The sequence below is a fragment of the Cydia strobilella genome, chromosome 26, assembly GCF_947568885.1.
Source record: "Cydia strobilella chromosome 26, ilCydStro3.1, whole genome shotgun sequence".
Classification (NCBI taxonomy): domain Eukaryota; kingdom Metazoa; phylum Arthropoda; class Insecta; order Lepidoptera; family Tortricidae; genus Cydia; species Cydia strobilella.
The window spans coordinates 3124524-3141065 of NC_086066.1; the positions used below are offsets into that span (position 1 = coordinate 3124524).

Consider the following 16542-nt stretch of genomic DNA (forward strand, 5'->3'; position numbering starts at 1 on the left):
ATGTCGCTGCCCCCCCTCAACTTAGTTGACATCATGTTGGTGCGCGCTCGGGGTAGGGAAGCACCGCACATGTTCGACCCATGTCGACCACCCCCCCACCCTCCCCACTCGCCTACTACCTTAGTTGACGACATGATGGGGCGCACTCGGGGTAGGGAAGCACCGCACATGATCGACCCATGTCGCCCACCCCCCACCCTCCCCACTCGCCTACTACCTTAGTTGACGACATGTTGGGGTGCGCTGGGGGGAGGGAAGCACCGCACATGCTCGACCCCAGCACGTTCGTCGTCGGCCGCCAGGTGGCGCGCGAGGACGCCGAAGATCTGCGAGTTCAACACCTGGAAGCGACGGATGCGGTCCACCATACGCTTTAGCGGCTGTGGAAACAAAATAATGTGTTAGTCAAAAGCACAGAAAAACAAAAAAGCCGGACAAGTGCGAGTCGGACTCGCGCACCGAGAATTACTGAAATTAGTTTATATAGCTCCAGTTTATAAACCAAACGAAATAGAGCAAAAACAAATTTTGTATGAAAAAATTAAATACGTCTTTTTTTAACTATGGTATCTGAAGCTACATAAACTAATTACAGACATAGATATACCTTATCCTATTGTAAATACAAAGTTTCAGAGCAAACTAGCTAGTCGTTTTAAAATGAGACAGATAGTTCCTATTAGACAGATAGGTGGATATACTTACAATTCCCTTGACCACCTCATCCTTGCCATCGACTCGCTGGACTCTTAGGATATGGTAGCAGAAGTCCAGGGCCTCAAAGCGGCGCTGCTGCCCCAGCAGGGCTACGATGGTGCACCCTGCCCAGTGAAGACCTTCGCCGAACAGTTCCCTGGAAGAAGATTATGAAATCAGAAATGGGTAAATGTTAAATGTCTCCTTATGATGCTAAGTAATAGTATTATCATACAGAACGGCCACGCAACGCCCCGCCCCGACTCGAGTGACCTCGCCCCGCGACACCAGATTGACGGCCGTTTGCCGGCCGCTCAGTACTATTTTTAAGCAACTTACACTATGACGCATGACGCGTGTACAGACGTGCCGTTCACAGATACCATTTTTGTGCTCACCAGTTGGCGCCACTGTAGATGTAGGTCCAGAAAAACAAATCTCAAAATTCTTCTATGCTTATATTTATAAGGTATTTTAACGTAACATTTAGTGCCATTTTTTCAACCTGTTTAATTTTGTTTTGCATATACTTTAGTTGGCACTTTTTTAAACCACTAACATTTATTGAGCTATATCTATCGTTTACCATGATTAATCAAAGATGGACAAAGATTTACCACGATTATGAATAAGGAGTGAAAATTCCCGATAAAAAAGCTTGAAACCCCCAAAACTTTTATGCATTTGACATTTTGAAAAATCTCCGTCTACACTAGCGCCTCTAGCGGCGAAATTAAACGCGGTAGCCCTCATTGGCACGGTAACAGAGTTGGGCAACTTACTCGACGGTGAACTGGGTGTCGGTGACCGGGATACAGTACAGGAACTGAAGAGCCGACCACAGTCTGGAATAAAACGTATATTTAACATGATTTTTATTTTATTTTACTTTATTAGGTACATTTAAAATTGTACAATATCATAAGAAACATACAGTTGTATGTTGTTGTTGTTTATGGCTTAAAGACTAGCGCGATTCAAAACAAGTGTACAAGTTAAGCGGAAACGTCAAAAATTAATACAACACCATATCATAGCTACAGTGAAAAATATCAGAGAACAAAACTATCTAAACATTACAATATAAGAGAGTAATAAGGTGTCCGCTTCTTTCTCAGAAAATTGTTTCATATAATGTAATGTTTCGCAGAATTTTCATTTCATAGAAACTTTTTTTTTATAAAAACCGTAAACTTTTTAGGTACAGCCAAAGATAGATATAACTCCGTAATAGATAGATACAGTCTAAGGAAAAAACGTGCCTCGAAAATCAAGAAAATTTGATTCTCGTTCAGAGGGCGCTACTAGTTTTGGCCTACAGTCGAATAGATGGCGTTGACGGTTTCGTTTGCTATTTAACAATTTTAACGCATATCAGTGAAAGAACATGGGTCAAAATCATAAAAATAATTAATGCAAATAAAAAAAATCATTTATCTATATTTAAATACATTCTATCGTATTTTTATAAATCTTCATTTTTAGTTTTAAAGTGTGTCGACAGATGGCAGTGAATTTACTGGGGTTACAAAATTTACTATGACAGTACCGCTCTAGTATAAGTTACTCTATGGTACAGCTAAAACACTTGGTGTGTTTGTATTGTGTTAAATTATGATGTTCTTTATTTTATTTTATTTTAATTTAATATGTATGTGTTGTGTATATGGACAGTTGTGTAGAATAGAACCCATTAGGTCTAACAGAAAAGTAGGCTAGGTTGGAAGTGCGACCCTTTAAGAAAAAATATGTTTTCTATGAAATTAAAATTCTGCGTAACATTACATTCTATGAAACAATTTTCTGCAAAACAAGGTACAACCGTTTTCTATGTATCTACACTGAATAGGCGTGACAATCGCGTTATATATGTATAGTACCTAATATATGTGACGTTTTCAATCAAAAGGTACCACATTGTCGCTTACGGACGAAAATTGCTTGTATCTTTATACGAGAAACATGTCAGAGCGTCCTTCTGACAAGCGACAACGGTACCTTTTGTTTGAAAACGACACATATGATGATGTGGTGGGTCACGGTACACGGTACCTGTGGAACTCATTAGTGTCGTCGGCGTGCAGCGGCGCGGCGTGCGGCGCGGCGGCGGGCAGCGGCCAGGCGGGCGCGGCGAGGCAGCCGCGCAGGCGCCGCAGCACCACCGAGAACATATGGTGTGGTGGGTCACGGTACACGGTACCTGTGGAACTCGTTAGTGTCGTCGGCGTGCAGCGGCCAGGCGGGCGCGGCGAGGCAGCCGCGCAGGCGCCGCAGCACCACCGAGAACATATGGTGTGGTGGGTCACGGTACACGGTACCTGTGGAACTCATTAGTGTCGTCGGCGTGCAGCGGCGCGGCGTGCGGCGCGGCGGCGGGCAGCGGCCAGGCGGGCGCGGCGAGGCAGCCGCGCAGGCGCCGCAGCACCACCGAGAACATATGGTGTGGTGGGTCACGGTACACGGTACCTGTGGAACTCATTAGTGTCGTCGGCGTGCAGCGGCCAGGCGGGCGCGGCGAGGCAGCCGCGCAGGCGCCGCAGCACCACCGAGAACATATGGTGTGGTGGGTCACGGTACACGGTACCTGTGGAACTCATTAGTGTCGTCGGCGTGCAGCGGCGCGGCGTGCGGCGCGGCGGCGGGCAGCGGCCAGGCGGGCGCGGCGAGGCAGCCGCGCAGGCGCCGCAGCACCACCGAGAACATATGGTGTGGTGGGTCACGGTACACGGTACCTGTGGAACTCATTAGTGTCGTCGGCGTGCAGCGGCGCGGCGTGCGGCGCGGCGGCGGGCAGCGGCCAGGCGGGCGCGGCGAGGCAGCCGCGCAGGCGCCGCAGCACCACCGAGAACATATGGTGTGGTGGGTCACGGTACACGGTACCTGTGGAACTCGTTAGTGTCGTCGGCGTGCAGCGGCCAGGCGGGCGCGGCGAGGCAGCCGCGCAGGCGCCGCAGCACCACCGAGAACATATGGTGTGGTGGGTCACGGTACACGGTACCTGTGGAACTCGTTAGTGTCGTCGGCGTGCAGCGGCCAGGCGGGCGCGGCGAGGCAGCCGCGCAGGCGCCGCAGCACCACCGAGAACATATGGTGTGGTGGGTCACGGTACACGGTACCTGTGGAACTCATTAGTGTCGTCGGCGTGCAGCGGCCAGGCGGGCGCGGCGAGGCAGCCGCGCAGGCGCCGCAGCACCACCGAGAACATATGGTGTGGTGGGTCACGGTACACTGTACCTGTGGAACTCGTTAGTGTCGTCGGCGTGCAGCGGCCAGGCGGGCGCGGCGAGGCAGCCGCGCAGGCGCCGCAGCACCACCGAGAACATATGGTGTGGTGGGTCACGGTACACGGTACCTGTGGAACTCATTAGTGTCGTCGGCGTGCAGCGGCGCGGCGTGCGGCGCGGCGGCGGGCAGCGGCCAGGCGGGCGCGGCGAGGCAGCCGCGCAGGCGCCGCAGCACCACCGAGAACATATGGTGTGGTGGGTCACGGTACACGGTACCTGTGGAACTCATTAGTGTCGTCGGCGTGCAGCGGCCAGGCGGGCGCGGCGAGGCAGCCGCGCAGGCGCCGCAGCACCACCGAGAACATATGGTGTGGTGGGTCACGGTACACGGTACCTGTGGAACTCATTAGTGTCGTCGGCGTGCAGCGGCCAGGCGGGCGCGGCGAGGCAGCCGCGCAGGCGCCGCAGCACCACCGAGAACATATGGTGTGGTGGGTCACGGTACACGGTACCTGTGGAACTCGTTAGTGTCGTCGGCGTGCAGCGGCCAGGCGGGCGCGGCGAGGCAGCCGCGCAGGCGCCGCAGCACCACCGAGAACATATGGTGTGGTGGGTCACGGTACACGGTACCTGTGGAACTCGTTAGTGTCGTCGGCGTGCAGCGGCCAGGCGGGCGCGGCGAGGCAGCCGCGCAGGCGCCGCAGCACCACCGAGAACATATGGTGTGGTGGGTCACGGTACACGGTACCTGTGGAACTCGTTAGTGTCGTCGGCGTGCAGCGGCCAGGCGGGCGCGGCGAGGCAGCCGCGCAGGCGCCGCAGCACCACCGAGAACATATGGTGTGGTGGGTCACAGTACACGGTACCTGTGGAACTCATTAGTGTCGTCGGCGTGCAGCGGCGCGGCGTGCGGCGCGGCGGCGGGCAGCGGCCAGGCGGGCGCGGCGAGGCAGCCGCGCAGGCGCCGCAGCACCACCGAGAACATATGGTGTGGTGGGTCACGGTACACGGTACCTGTGGAACTCATTAGTGTCGTCGGCGTGCAGCGGCGCGGCGTGCGGCGCGGCGGCGGGCAGCGGCCAGGCGGGCGCGGCGAGGCAGCCGCGCAGGCGCCGCAGCACCACCGAGAACATATGGTGTGGTGGGTCACGGTACACGGTACCTGTGGAACTCATTAGTGTCGTCGGCGTGCAGCGGCGCGGCGTGCGGCGCGGCGGCGGGCAGCGGCCAGGCGGGCGCGGCGAGGCAGCCGCGCAGGCGCCGCAGCACCACCGAGAACATATGGTGTGGTGGGTCACGGTACACGGTACCTGTGGAACTCATTAGTGTCGTCGGCGTGCAGCGGCCAGGCGGGCGCGGCGAGGCAGCCGCGCAGGCGCCGCAGCACCACCGAGAACATATGGTGTGGTGGGTCACGGTACACGGTACCTGTGGAACTCATTAGTGTCGTCGGCGTGCAGCGGCCAGGCGGGCGCGGCGAGGCAGCCGCGCAGGCGCCGCAGCACCACCGAGAACATATGGTGTGGTGGGTCACGGTACACGGTACCTGTGGAACTCGTTAGTGTCGTCGGCGTGCAGCGGCCAGGCGGGCGCGGCGAGGCAGCCGCGCAGGCGCCGCAGCACCACCGAGAACATATGGTGTGGTGGGTCACGGTACACGGTACCTGTGGAACTCGTTAGTGTCGTCGGCGTGCAGCGGCCAGGCGGGCGCGGCGAGGCAGCCGCGCAGGCGCCGCAGCACCACCGAGAACATATGGTGTGGTGGGTCACGGTACACGGTACCTGTGGAACTCGTTAGTGTCGTCGGCGTGCAGCGGCCAGGCGGGCGCGGCGAGGCAGCCGCGCAGGCGCCGCAGCACCACCGAGAACATATGGTGTGGTGGGTCACGGTACACGGTACCTGTGGAACTCATTAGTGTCGTCGGCGTGCAGCGGCGCGGCGTGCGGCGCGGCGGCGGGCAGCGGCCAGGCGGGCGCGGCGAGGCAGCCGCGCAGGCGCCGCAGCACCACCGAGAACATATGGTGTGGTGGGTCACGGTACACGGTACCTGTGGAACTCATTAGTGTCGTCGGCGTGCAGCGGCCAGGCGGGCGCGGCGAGGCAGCCGCGCAGGCGCCGCAGCACCACCGAGAACATATGGTGTGGTGGGTCACGGTACACGGTACCTGTGGAACTCGTTAGTGTCGTCGGCGTGCAGCGGCCAGGCGGGCGCGGCGAGGCAGCCGCGCAGGCGCCGCAGCACCACCGAGAACATATGGTGTGGTGGGTCACGGTACACGGTACCTGTGGAACTCGTTAGTGTCGTCGGCGTGCAGCGGCCAGGCGGGCGCGGCGAGGCAGCCGCGCAGGCGCCGCAGCACCACCGAGAACATATGGTGTGGTGGGTCACGGTACACGGTACCTGTGGAACTCGTTAGTGTCGTCGGCGTGCAGCGGCCAGGCGGGCGCGGCGAGGCAGCCGCGCAGGCGCCGCAGCACCACCGAGAACATATGGTGTGGTGGGTCACGGTACACGGTACCTGTGGAACTCATTAGTGTCGTCGGCGTGCAGCGGCGCGGCGTGCGGCGCGGCGGCGGGCAGCGGCCAGGCGGGCGCGGCGAGGCAGCCGCGCAGGCGCCGCAGCACCACCGAGAACATATGGTGTGGTGGGTCACGGTACACGGTACCTGTGGAACTCATTAGTGTCGTCGGCGTGCAGCGGCCAGGCGGGCGCGGCGAGGCAGCCGCGCAGGCGCCGCAGCACCACCGAGAACATATGGTGTGGTGGGTCACGGTACACGGTACCTGTGGAACTCATTAGTGTCGTCGGCGTGCAGCGGCCAGGCGGGCGCGGCGAGGCAGCCGCGCAGGCGCCGCAGCACCACCGAGAACATATGGTGTGGTGGGTCACGGTACACGGTACCTGTGGAACTCGTTAGTGTCGTCGGCGTGCAGCGGCCAGGCGGGCGCGGCGAGGCAGCCGCGCAGGCGCCGCAGCACCACCGAGAACATATGGTGTGGTGGGTCACGGTACACGGTACCTGTGGAACTCGTTAGTGTCGTCGGCGTGCAGCGGCCAGGCGGGCGCGGCGAGGCAGCCGCGCAGGCGCCGCAGCACCACCGAGAACATATGGTGTGGTGGGCCACGGTACACGGTACCTGTGGAACTCGTTAGTGTCGTCGGCGTGCAGCGGCCAGGCGGGCGCGGCGAGGCAGCCGCGCAGGCGCCGCAGCACCACCGAGAACATATGGTGTGGTGGGTCACGGTACACGGTACCTGTGGAACTCGTTAGTGTCGTCGGCGTGCAGCGGCCAGGCGGGCGCGGCGAGGCAGCCGCGCAGGCGCCGCAGCACCACCGAGAACATATGGTGTGGTGGGTCACGGTACACGGTACCTGTGGAACTCATTAGTGTCGTCGGCGTGCAGCGGCCAGGCGGGCGCGGCGAGGCAGCCGCGCAGGCGCCGCAGCACCACCGAGAACATATGGTGTGGTGGGTCACGGTACACGGTACCTGTGGAACTCATTAGTGTCGTCGGCGTGCAGCGGCCAGGCGGGCGCGGCGAGGCAGCCGCGCAGGCGCCGCAGCACCACCGAGAACATATGGTGTGGTGGGTCACGGTACACGGTACCTGTGGAACTCATTAGTGTCGTCGGCGTGCAGCGGCGCGGCGTGCGGCGCGGCGGCGGGCAGCGGCCAGGCGGGCGCGGCGAGGCAGCCGCGCAGGCGCCGCAGCACCACCGAGAACATATGGTGTGGTGGGTCACGGTACACGGTACCTGTGGAACTCATTAGTGTCGTCGGCGTGCAGCGGCGCGGCGTGCGGCGCGGCGGCGGGCAGCGGCCAGGCGGGCGCGGCGAGGCAGCCGCGCAGGCGCCGCAGCACCACCGAGAACATATGGTGTGGTGGGTCACGGTACACGGTACCTGTGGAACTCATTAGTGTCGTCGGCGTGCAGCGGCGCGGCGTGCGGCGCGGCGGCAGGCACCGGCCAGGCGGGCGCGGCGAGGCAGCCGCGCAGGCGCCGCAGCACCACCGAGAACATATGGTGTGGTGGGTCACGGTACACGGTACCTGTGGAACTCATTAGTGTCGTCGGCGTGCAGCGGCCAGGCGGGCGCGGCGAGGCAGCCGCGCAGGCGCCGCAGCACCACCGAGAACATATGGTGTGGTGGGTCACGGTACACGGTACCTGTGGAACTCATTAGTGTCGTCGGCGTGCAGCGGCGCGGCGTGCGGCGCGGCGGCGGGCAGCGGCCAGGCGGGCGCGGCGAGGCAGCCGCGCAGGCGCCGCAGCACCACCGAGAACATATGGTGTGGTGGGTCACGGTACACGGTACCTGTGGAACTCATTAGTGTCGTCGGCGTGCAGCGGCCAGGCGGGCGCGGCGAGGCAGCCGCGCAGGCGCCGCAGCACCACCGAGAACATATGGTGTGGTGGGTCACGGTACACGGTACCTGTGGAACTCATTAGTGTCGTCGGCGTGCAGCGGCGCGGCGTGCGGCGCGGCGGCGGGCAGCGGCCAGGCGGGCGCGGCGAGGCAGCCGCGCAGGCGCCGCAGCACCACCGAGAACATATGGTGTGGTGGGTCACGGTACACGGTACCTGTGGAACTCATTAGTGTCGTCGGCGTGCAGCGGCGCGGCGTGCGGCGCGGCGGCGGGCAGCGGCCAGGCGGGCGCGGCGAGGCAGCCGCGCAGGCGCCGCAGCACCACCGAGAACATATGGTGTGGTGGGTCACGGTACACGGTACCTGTGGAACTCATTAGTGTCGTCGGCGTGCAGCGGCGCGGCGTGCGGCGCGGCGGCGGGCAGCGGCCAGGCGGGCGCGGCGAGGCAGCCGCGCAGGCGCCGCAGCACCACCGAGAACATATGGTGTGGTGGGTCACGGTACACGGTACCTGTGGAACTCATTAGTGTCGTCGGCGTGCAGCGGCGCGGCGTGCGGCGCGGCGGCGGGCAGCGGCCAGGCGGGCGCGGCGAGGCAGCCGCGCAGGCGCCGCAGCACCACCGAGAACATATGGTGTGGTGGGTCACGGTACACGGTACCTGTGGAACTCATTAGTGTCGTCGGCGTGCAGCGGCGCGGCGTGCGGCGCGGCGGCGGGCAGCGGCCAGGCGGGCGCGGCGAGGCAGCCGCGCAGGCGCCGCAGCACCACCGAGAACAGCGACAGCCCGCAGCACAGCCGCTCGCGGGTCAGCAGGTCCCCTTCGCGGGCTAGCTGGCTTTGCTGCGGGACATGTTCAATCAATATTACGCCTTGGAAATAGCTAGGAAAATGAATGAATGAATGAATGGGCTTGCAGTTCAAAAGGGAAAGTCTTTCAAAGTGTTCGCCGTGTCAAAGATAGATATAACTCCGTAATAGATGAATACAGTCTAAGGAAAAAACGTGCCTCGAAAATCAAGAAAATTTGATTCTCGTTCAGAGGGCGCTACTAATTTTGGCCTACAGTGGTATAGATGGCGTTGACGGTTTCGTTTGTTATTTAACAATTTTAACGCATATCAGTGAAAGAACATGGGTCAAAATCATAAAAATAATTAATGCAAACAAAAAAAAACATTTATCTATATTTAAATACATTCTATCGTATTTTTATAAATCTTCATTTTTAGTTTTAAAGTGTGTCGACAGATGGCAGTGAATTTACTGGGGTTACAAAATTCACTATGACAGTACCGCTCTAGTATAAGTTACTCTATGGCCGTGTTTAAGGGACGCCCATTGAAAGGGTTTTATCTCGCTAAGGCTTGTCCGGTCCCTGATACCACCAGAGTAACCTGAACTCTATTTTCAACTCCTACTTATAATATTAGTTACAAATACACTTTTCGTCAGTCGCGACATGGTATATGATTTATAATTGTAACATATTTGCTGTGACTTATTTTTCAAAAGAGATTTTTAATAAAAATACACCTCAAGATAGCTTACCTTCTTTCTAATGCTAAAAAAAAACCGGTCAAGTGCGAGTCGGACTCGCGCACCGAGGGTTCCGTACTTTTTAGTATTTGTTGTTATAGCGGCAACAGAAATACATCATCTGTGAAAATTTCAACTGTCTAGCTATCGCGGTTCATGAGATCAATGAGGATATAATAAGATAGAGCGGTACTGTCATAGTAAATTTTGTAACCACTGTAAATTCACTGCCATCTATCGACATACTTTAAATATAAAAATGAAGATTTATAAAAATACGTTAAAATGTATTTAAATATAGATAAATTATTTTTTTATTTGCATTAATTTTTTTTATATGATTTTGACCCATGTTCTTTCACTGGTATGCGTTAAAATTATAAATAACAAACGAAACAGTCAACGCCCTCTATACGAGAGTAGGCCAAAACTAGTGGCGCCATGTGATCGAGAATCAAATTTTCGTGATTTTCGAGGCACGTTTTTTCCTTAGACTGTATCCATCTATTACGGAGTTATATCTATCTTTGATGAGATATAGCCTGGTGACAGACAGACGGACCGCCGGACAGACGGACAGCGGAGTCTTAGTAATAGGGTCCCGTTTTTACCCTTTGGGTACGGAACCCTAAAAACGATCTATAGAAATCAGATCTATAGATTCGGGAAAGTTAATTGATGTACTATGTTTCACGGAAACATTTATTAAGTATCGAAGTGAAAATAATATACGCTTACATGGTTACAATTTAGCAGCAACATTTTCAAGAAAAGATAAAAAACGAGGAGGGTCGTGCATCTTACTTCGAAATCACATCAAATATAAATCGATAACATGGTGTAACAAACTATCTACCGAAAAAGTATTCGAATGTTGTGGAGTTGAACTACCTGACCAAAAACTAGTCATTTTCTGTGTATACAGAATTCCGGATAAGAAAAAACTTAACTTATTTTTCGATAAACTTGATGCACTTATTTATACGGTAATGAGGAATCGTAAAATGAAAATAATAGTGACAGGTGACTTAAATATAAATACTGAAATATCAGATGACACGTCACAACGTTTAAAAAACTTGTTACTAAATTATAACTGTAATTTACACATTACTGTTCCTACACGTGGACTATCATGTATCGACCACATAGCAAGTAACATAAAAAATGCCTTAGGCTATGTCTATAAAATACACCTTTCCGATCATGAAACGTGTCAAGTGCTTGTATTCGAAACTTCCAAACCACTAGAGTCGTATAATAAGTTTTGGTATATTAAAAGAAGAGACTACAGCGTCGAAAATATAAATACCTTCCTGAAATGTATTGCTAGCTTAACATGGCTTGAAGTAATTAATGAGCCATCTGGCGATCTAGCTTTTAACAATTTTCACGAATTATTCAGTCGTTTTTATGATATATGTTTCCCTGTACGAAGAATAAAATTGAATTCAAAATATAAAAAACCTAATTGGATCACAAAGGGTATTAAGAAATAATGTATAAATAAGAGATCTCAGATTCTTATACTATAAACATAAAACTTCCGAACACAAATTAAATTATAAAAAGTACAGCACATTACTTAAAGCTTGTATTACACAATCACAACGAAACATTAATTATAAAGCTATGTTTAACTCCAAAAACAAGATCAAAACAACATGGAATATGATCAAGGATAAAAGAGACTGTACAACCTTTGAAAGTATTGAGTCAGTTGACGTGAATAATAGATTAGAAGAAATAGCAGAAGCATTCAACAACCATTTTCTGAATGTGACTTCGGTTAAATCATCTAAAAAGCCGAATACCGGTAACATAACACCTGTAAGCGGTAGAATTTTCATCGCTCCTTGTACCGCGGATGAAGTAATTAAACACATAAAATCACTTAATAATACAAAAGCCGTAGGTTTTGATGGCATATCAACTCAAATCATAAAATTAAGTGCAAATCTTATAGCTCCTATACTAGCACATATGATAAATGAGTCATTTAGTCAGGGGAAATTTCCCACAAAATTAAAACAGTCAATAGTAAAACCGTTATATAAAAAAGATAACAAGGAAAATATGAATAATTATCGGCCTATAACACTTATTTCGATCTTTTCCAAAATTTATGAAAAAGCAATGCATCACAGAATTACGAAATTTTGTAATAGGCATAAACTTATGTCTGAGGAGCAAAACGGCTTTCAAAAAGGAAAATCAACTGCTTTAGCTTGCTATTCATTAATAAGAAATATAACTGAAGAGATAGATAAGGGTAAACATTTAACAGGTGTTTTTTTCGACATGAGCAAAGCGTTTGATTTTGTGAATCATCATATCTTGTTGGCTAAGTGTGAAAAATATGGACTAAAAGGAAATACTTTAGAATGGCTCCAAAGCTACTTTTCACGACGAGAACAGTGTGTAGAGTTAAGCAGAATAGACGAAAATAATGAAGTAATTCAATACAGGTCATCACATAAAATTAATGAGTCAGGTGTGCCACAAGGCAGCGTATTAGGCCCCCTGCTATTTTTACTATATATAAATGACCTTCCAAAAGTATGTAATCATAAGACAGTTTTATTTGCAGATGACATTTCAATCGTAATTTCTAATTACATTAATGATAATGCTTTTATGAATAATATAAATCTTGCTATTGACTCTATATGTAATTGGCTGGAAGACAATGATTTGTTAGTAAACATTAATAAAACGAAATACATCAGTTCTGCAATATACGAACACAAACTCCAAAGTTAGATATTCATTGTAAAGATGAAATTATTGAAGAGGTTTATGTCACCAAATTTTTAGGTATTTTGGTAGGCAGTCATTGTAAGTGGAGATACCATATAGACAACATTTGCACCAAATTAGAAAAATTCACATATGCCTTAAGACAATTAAACCGGGTAGCTGGTGAAAAAGTTGCCCTAACAGCATACCATGCAGGTTATGTTGCATCTCAATTACGGTATGGTCTAATAATTTGGGGTAATGCGAGCTATATAGGGCAAGTGTTCTTAGTCCAAAAGAAATGTGTAAGAGCCATAAGTGGGAAAGGACGTCTGGAACCATGTAGGCCTTTGTTTAAAAAAATTAACCTCTTGACTCTCACTGGATGATACATTTTTGAAATCGCAATATTTGTATACACAAATTCTCATTTATATACAACGGTTAGTACACACCCTAGGCTCAGACCCAGAGATCCCACAAAATTAGTTATGCCGAGATGTAGAAGCGCGCTACAGAGGAAAAATTGTCACTCTATGTCAATAAAAATATTTAACAATTTACCTCTCGAAATAAGACAACAACCATCGATAACCCATTTTAGGCGGCATTTATTTAAATGGTTGAAAGAAAAATGTTTTTATACAATGAATGAATTTATAGAATCTTATAACGATGAATTAAATGTGTTGTCCTTATTTATTTATTTAGCATTTAACATGAACAATATGTTTGAAATTTGTAATATAATGTTGTATTAACTTAATTTTTAAATCATGGCATGTTTGTAAATATTTTAAATACCTATAGTTGTTAGTCTGTATAGTTAAGGCATTAAAAAAAAGCATTGCTTGCATTGCATTGCATTTTTGCATACTTATTATTAGCTAAGTGTGTGATCTAATTTTACATATTATGACCATGAATGTTACCACACTTAATGCAAATAAATATATTTCATTTCATTTCATATTTCATTTCATTTCAGAATATCTACCCCTAAAACGAGCTAGGCTCAAAATAAGGTCCTGACGTCAGGATGGCGGGTGAACCTATGAATTTTTTATTTATTTATTTGGGGCATCAACAGCAATACAAAAAGTAATACAAATCATAGTGAACAGAAAACATAGCCAATAACAGATGTCCACAAAAGTACAATTAACATGCAATAACTAAGTGGAAACACAAAAAAAGGAAGGGAGTAAAAAAGCATTTTATACAAACTAGATATGGCTTGCATAACATGTGTACGTGTGTGTTTTGCGTTATTCATTCTTGCATTATTTCACGCAAAATGTATGTATTTATAGTGTACCTTCCTTGTTAAATATCTCGTTTTAGAGGTAAACGAGATTCTATTAAAGGTACACTGAGGTACACCGAAAGTAAAATATGTTTATAAATATTTCTTTGAAATCGCTGAGGTTCACCCGCCACCCTGACGCTCACCATTTAAATGCTAGTACGCCAGGCGTGGCTCACTCCGCGATTTCGTCGCGTCGCTACAAGTACATGCGGCCCACACCAATTTTGGTGTCTAGCCATAGTAGTTGCCGCGGACCGCTACGGAACGGACTCCTGTTCGCGCTGGCGCCACCTAGCGGTCATATCTGTCTTAATAGACGCGTTTTGATAGAGTGAACCTTCTGTACCTACTACTATTATTTATTCTGTGGCCACAACATGTCTTACCTTCGCAGTGCCGTACTTGTCGACGTTCTGTACGATCTGCAGCGCGGTGTATTTGGCCTCGAGGCGTTTTTGTTTCGTCTCCGGCTTCTCACCCTCTGAAAATGTATTTATTTATTTATCTTTATATAGTCGAAGTCAAAAATATCTTTACAATGAGGGCTACCGCGTTTAATTTCGCCGCTAGGGGCGCTAGTGTAGATGGAGGTCTTTCAAAATGTTAAACGCATAGAAGTTTTGGGGGTTTCAAGCTTTTTTATTGGGAATTTTCACTCGTTATTCATAATCGTGGTAAATCTTTGTCCATCTTTGATTAATCATGGTAAACAATAGATATAGCTCAATAAATGTTAGTGGTTTAAAAAAAGTGCCAACTAAAATATATGCAAAATTAAACAGGTCGAAAAAATGGCACATTTAGACGTTAAAATACTTTTGTGTATATTATAACGTATTGATTTTATAAAAATAAGCATAGTAGAATTTTGAGATCTGTGTTTCTGGACCTACATCAACAGTGGCGCCAACTGGTGAGCAATTAATTAAGTAAAAAAAAAACACACATGACAAATACATACTTACAAGTCTTACAACGCACATTACAGTTTCATCTTTCCACTTAATACATGAAAGTCATGTTTACAATCTTACTTCCTTAGAAAAAATATCATATATCATTTGGTTTGGCGAGTCATTGTGCGCCCGAAGAGCAGCCGTCCTTTTTCTCAGCGGGCGATATCAGTAATATCATACATACATACAGGGCAATTATACTGAGCAACTTTCACTATGGGACCAACCCCGAAATCGCGAAAAAAAATTTGGCTGTTTTATACCTACATTTTGGCTGGTCCATTTTCTATGGGACGGTCAATTCTTTTTCGGGATTTCGTGGTTGGTCCCATAGTAAAAGTTGCTCAGTATAATCCCAAAATCCCTGGCAAGGGGAATGCACTTATTTTTTGCCAACCTGTATATGTTTTAGGGTGTTAGCTTACCAGCTGCGAATGGTCTCGGCAGTATATTCTGGAAGGGCGCCGCGTGCAGTAGGTCCGTCACCTCCTCCTGGCTCAGCGCCTAAACATATAAACATTTTTAATAATCAATCTCAAATGCGGTCGTACAAGAATATGTGACAGAATTTATTAGAAAAGGTAAAAAAAAGCGCAAAGGAGTGTGCGTGAGTTGTACGAAGCAACACTTATTTATTAGCGACAAGTGTCAATGTAGTCAATATCAAGTTAGTTTGCATTAGGGGATATACATGGTGAAGCAAATCATGTCAGTAGAAAAAGGCGGCAAATTTGAAAATTCGCGGGTTAGCAACACTGTGTTCGAATAATTCAAAAATCGCTTGTCATCTGTGTTTTATCTGTGGAATGTGGATCGTGAATGACAGCCATCTTATTTGTCGTTTCTATTTCAGGAGAAACTTCTGCTGTCACCATTAAATACTAATATGTAGGTATATTAACCTTCTCGACGCCGTGTCAAACACAAAAGCTGTCACTCGGACGCAAGTGTCAAAACTGAAATTGTACTTTATGCACATTCACGTAAGTCTATGTTGCTCTGTGGTCTTTGACCGATTAATCCGTCTTTGGCGTTGGACCTGCTGATATCTCAGTCATTGGCGTCCAAAAGGTTAAAGAGACCAAAGCCCTACTTTAGTTTGCTTTACATAGCTACTGACATACTTTGTTTGACAGACTATATGTCTGCAATGTTCTGCTGCCAGCCTTCAGCACTAGCATCTAATGTAAACCATAGAGTAACTTATACATATTATGCCTTAAACAGTCTTTTGACAAGTTTTCACTATGACAGTGATGCATCAAGACGGTTTTTTTTTTCAAATGGCCTACCGCGAAATGCGTAAATCTAAATTTCGTGATAGAGGCATCGTTCGAATTTCCAACAGTGATAGATGGGCAGAAACAGAAATTTCGATTTTCGTGTTTCGCGGTAAACCCTGTGATTGTGCTAGTGGCGCTCTCTATGTAGAGTTTTGCGTAATATTCCCTATTAAGGCCACAAGTTTCAATTTTTATGACTTTATATATATATTTCAGTACCTGTTCGACGAGCATGCAGAACAGTATGATGTTGCCGAGCTCCCGGAACGCGTGGAACAGTTCCGTGCGCGCGTCGGGGTACTGCACGATATCTGTCAACTGTGCGTGGTAGTAGCCGTCTCTGTCGCTCCAGTGTCGCCGTCTCACCTGTTCGACGAGCATGCAGAACAGTATGATGTTGCCGAGCTCCCGGAACGCGTGGAACA

At 49.7% G+C, this 16542-nt stretch overlaps 1 protein-coding gene across 1 annotated transcript in view; it reads right to left on the reverse strand.

Moving 5' to 3' along the window:
* Nucleotides 1-218: 218 nt before the first annotated feature.
* LOC134753114 (cytoplasmic FMR1-interacting protein) overlaps nucleotides 219-16542 on the reverse strand; it is an 88261-nt gene continuing 71937 nt past the window's right edge. The window contains exons 24-29 of the mRNA XM_063688884.1: nucleotides 15260-15338; nucleotides 14265-14359; nucleotides 8953-9134; nucleotides 1479-1541; nucleotides 706-853; nucleotides 219-380 (exon numbers count right to left, since the gene is read on the reverse strand). Coding sequence (XP_063544954.1) covers nucleotides 219-380; nucleotides 706-853; nucleotides 1479-1541; nucleotides 8953-9134; nucleotides 14265-14359; nucleotides 15260-15338 — 729 coding nt within the window. The remainder of the gene's footprint in view (nucleotides 381-705; nucleotides 854-1478; nucleotides 1542-8952; nucleotides 9135-14264; nucleotides 14360-15259; nucleotides 15339-16542) is intronic.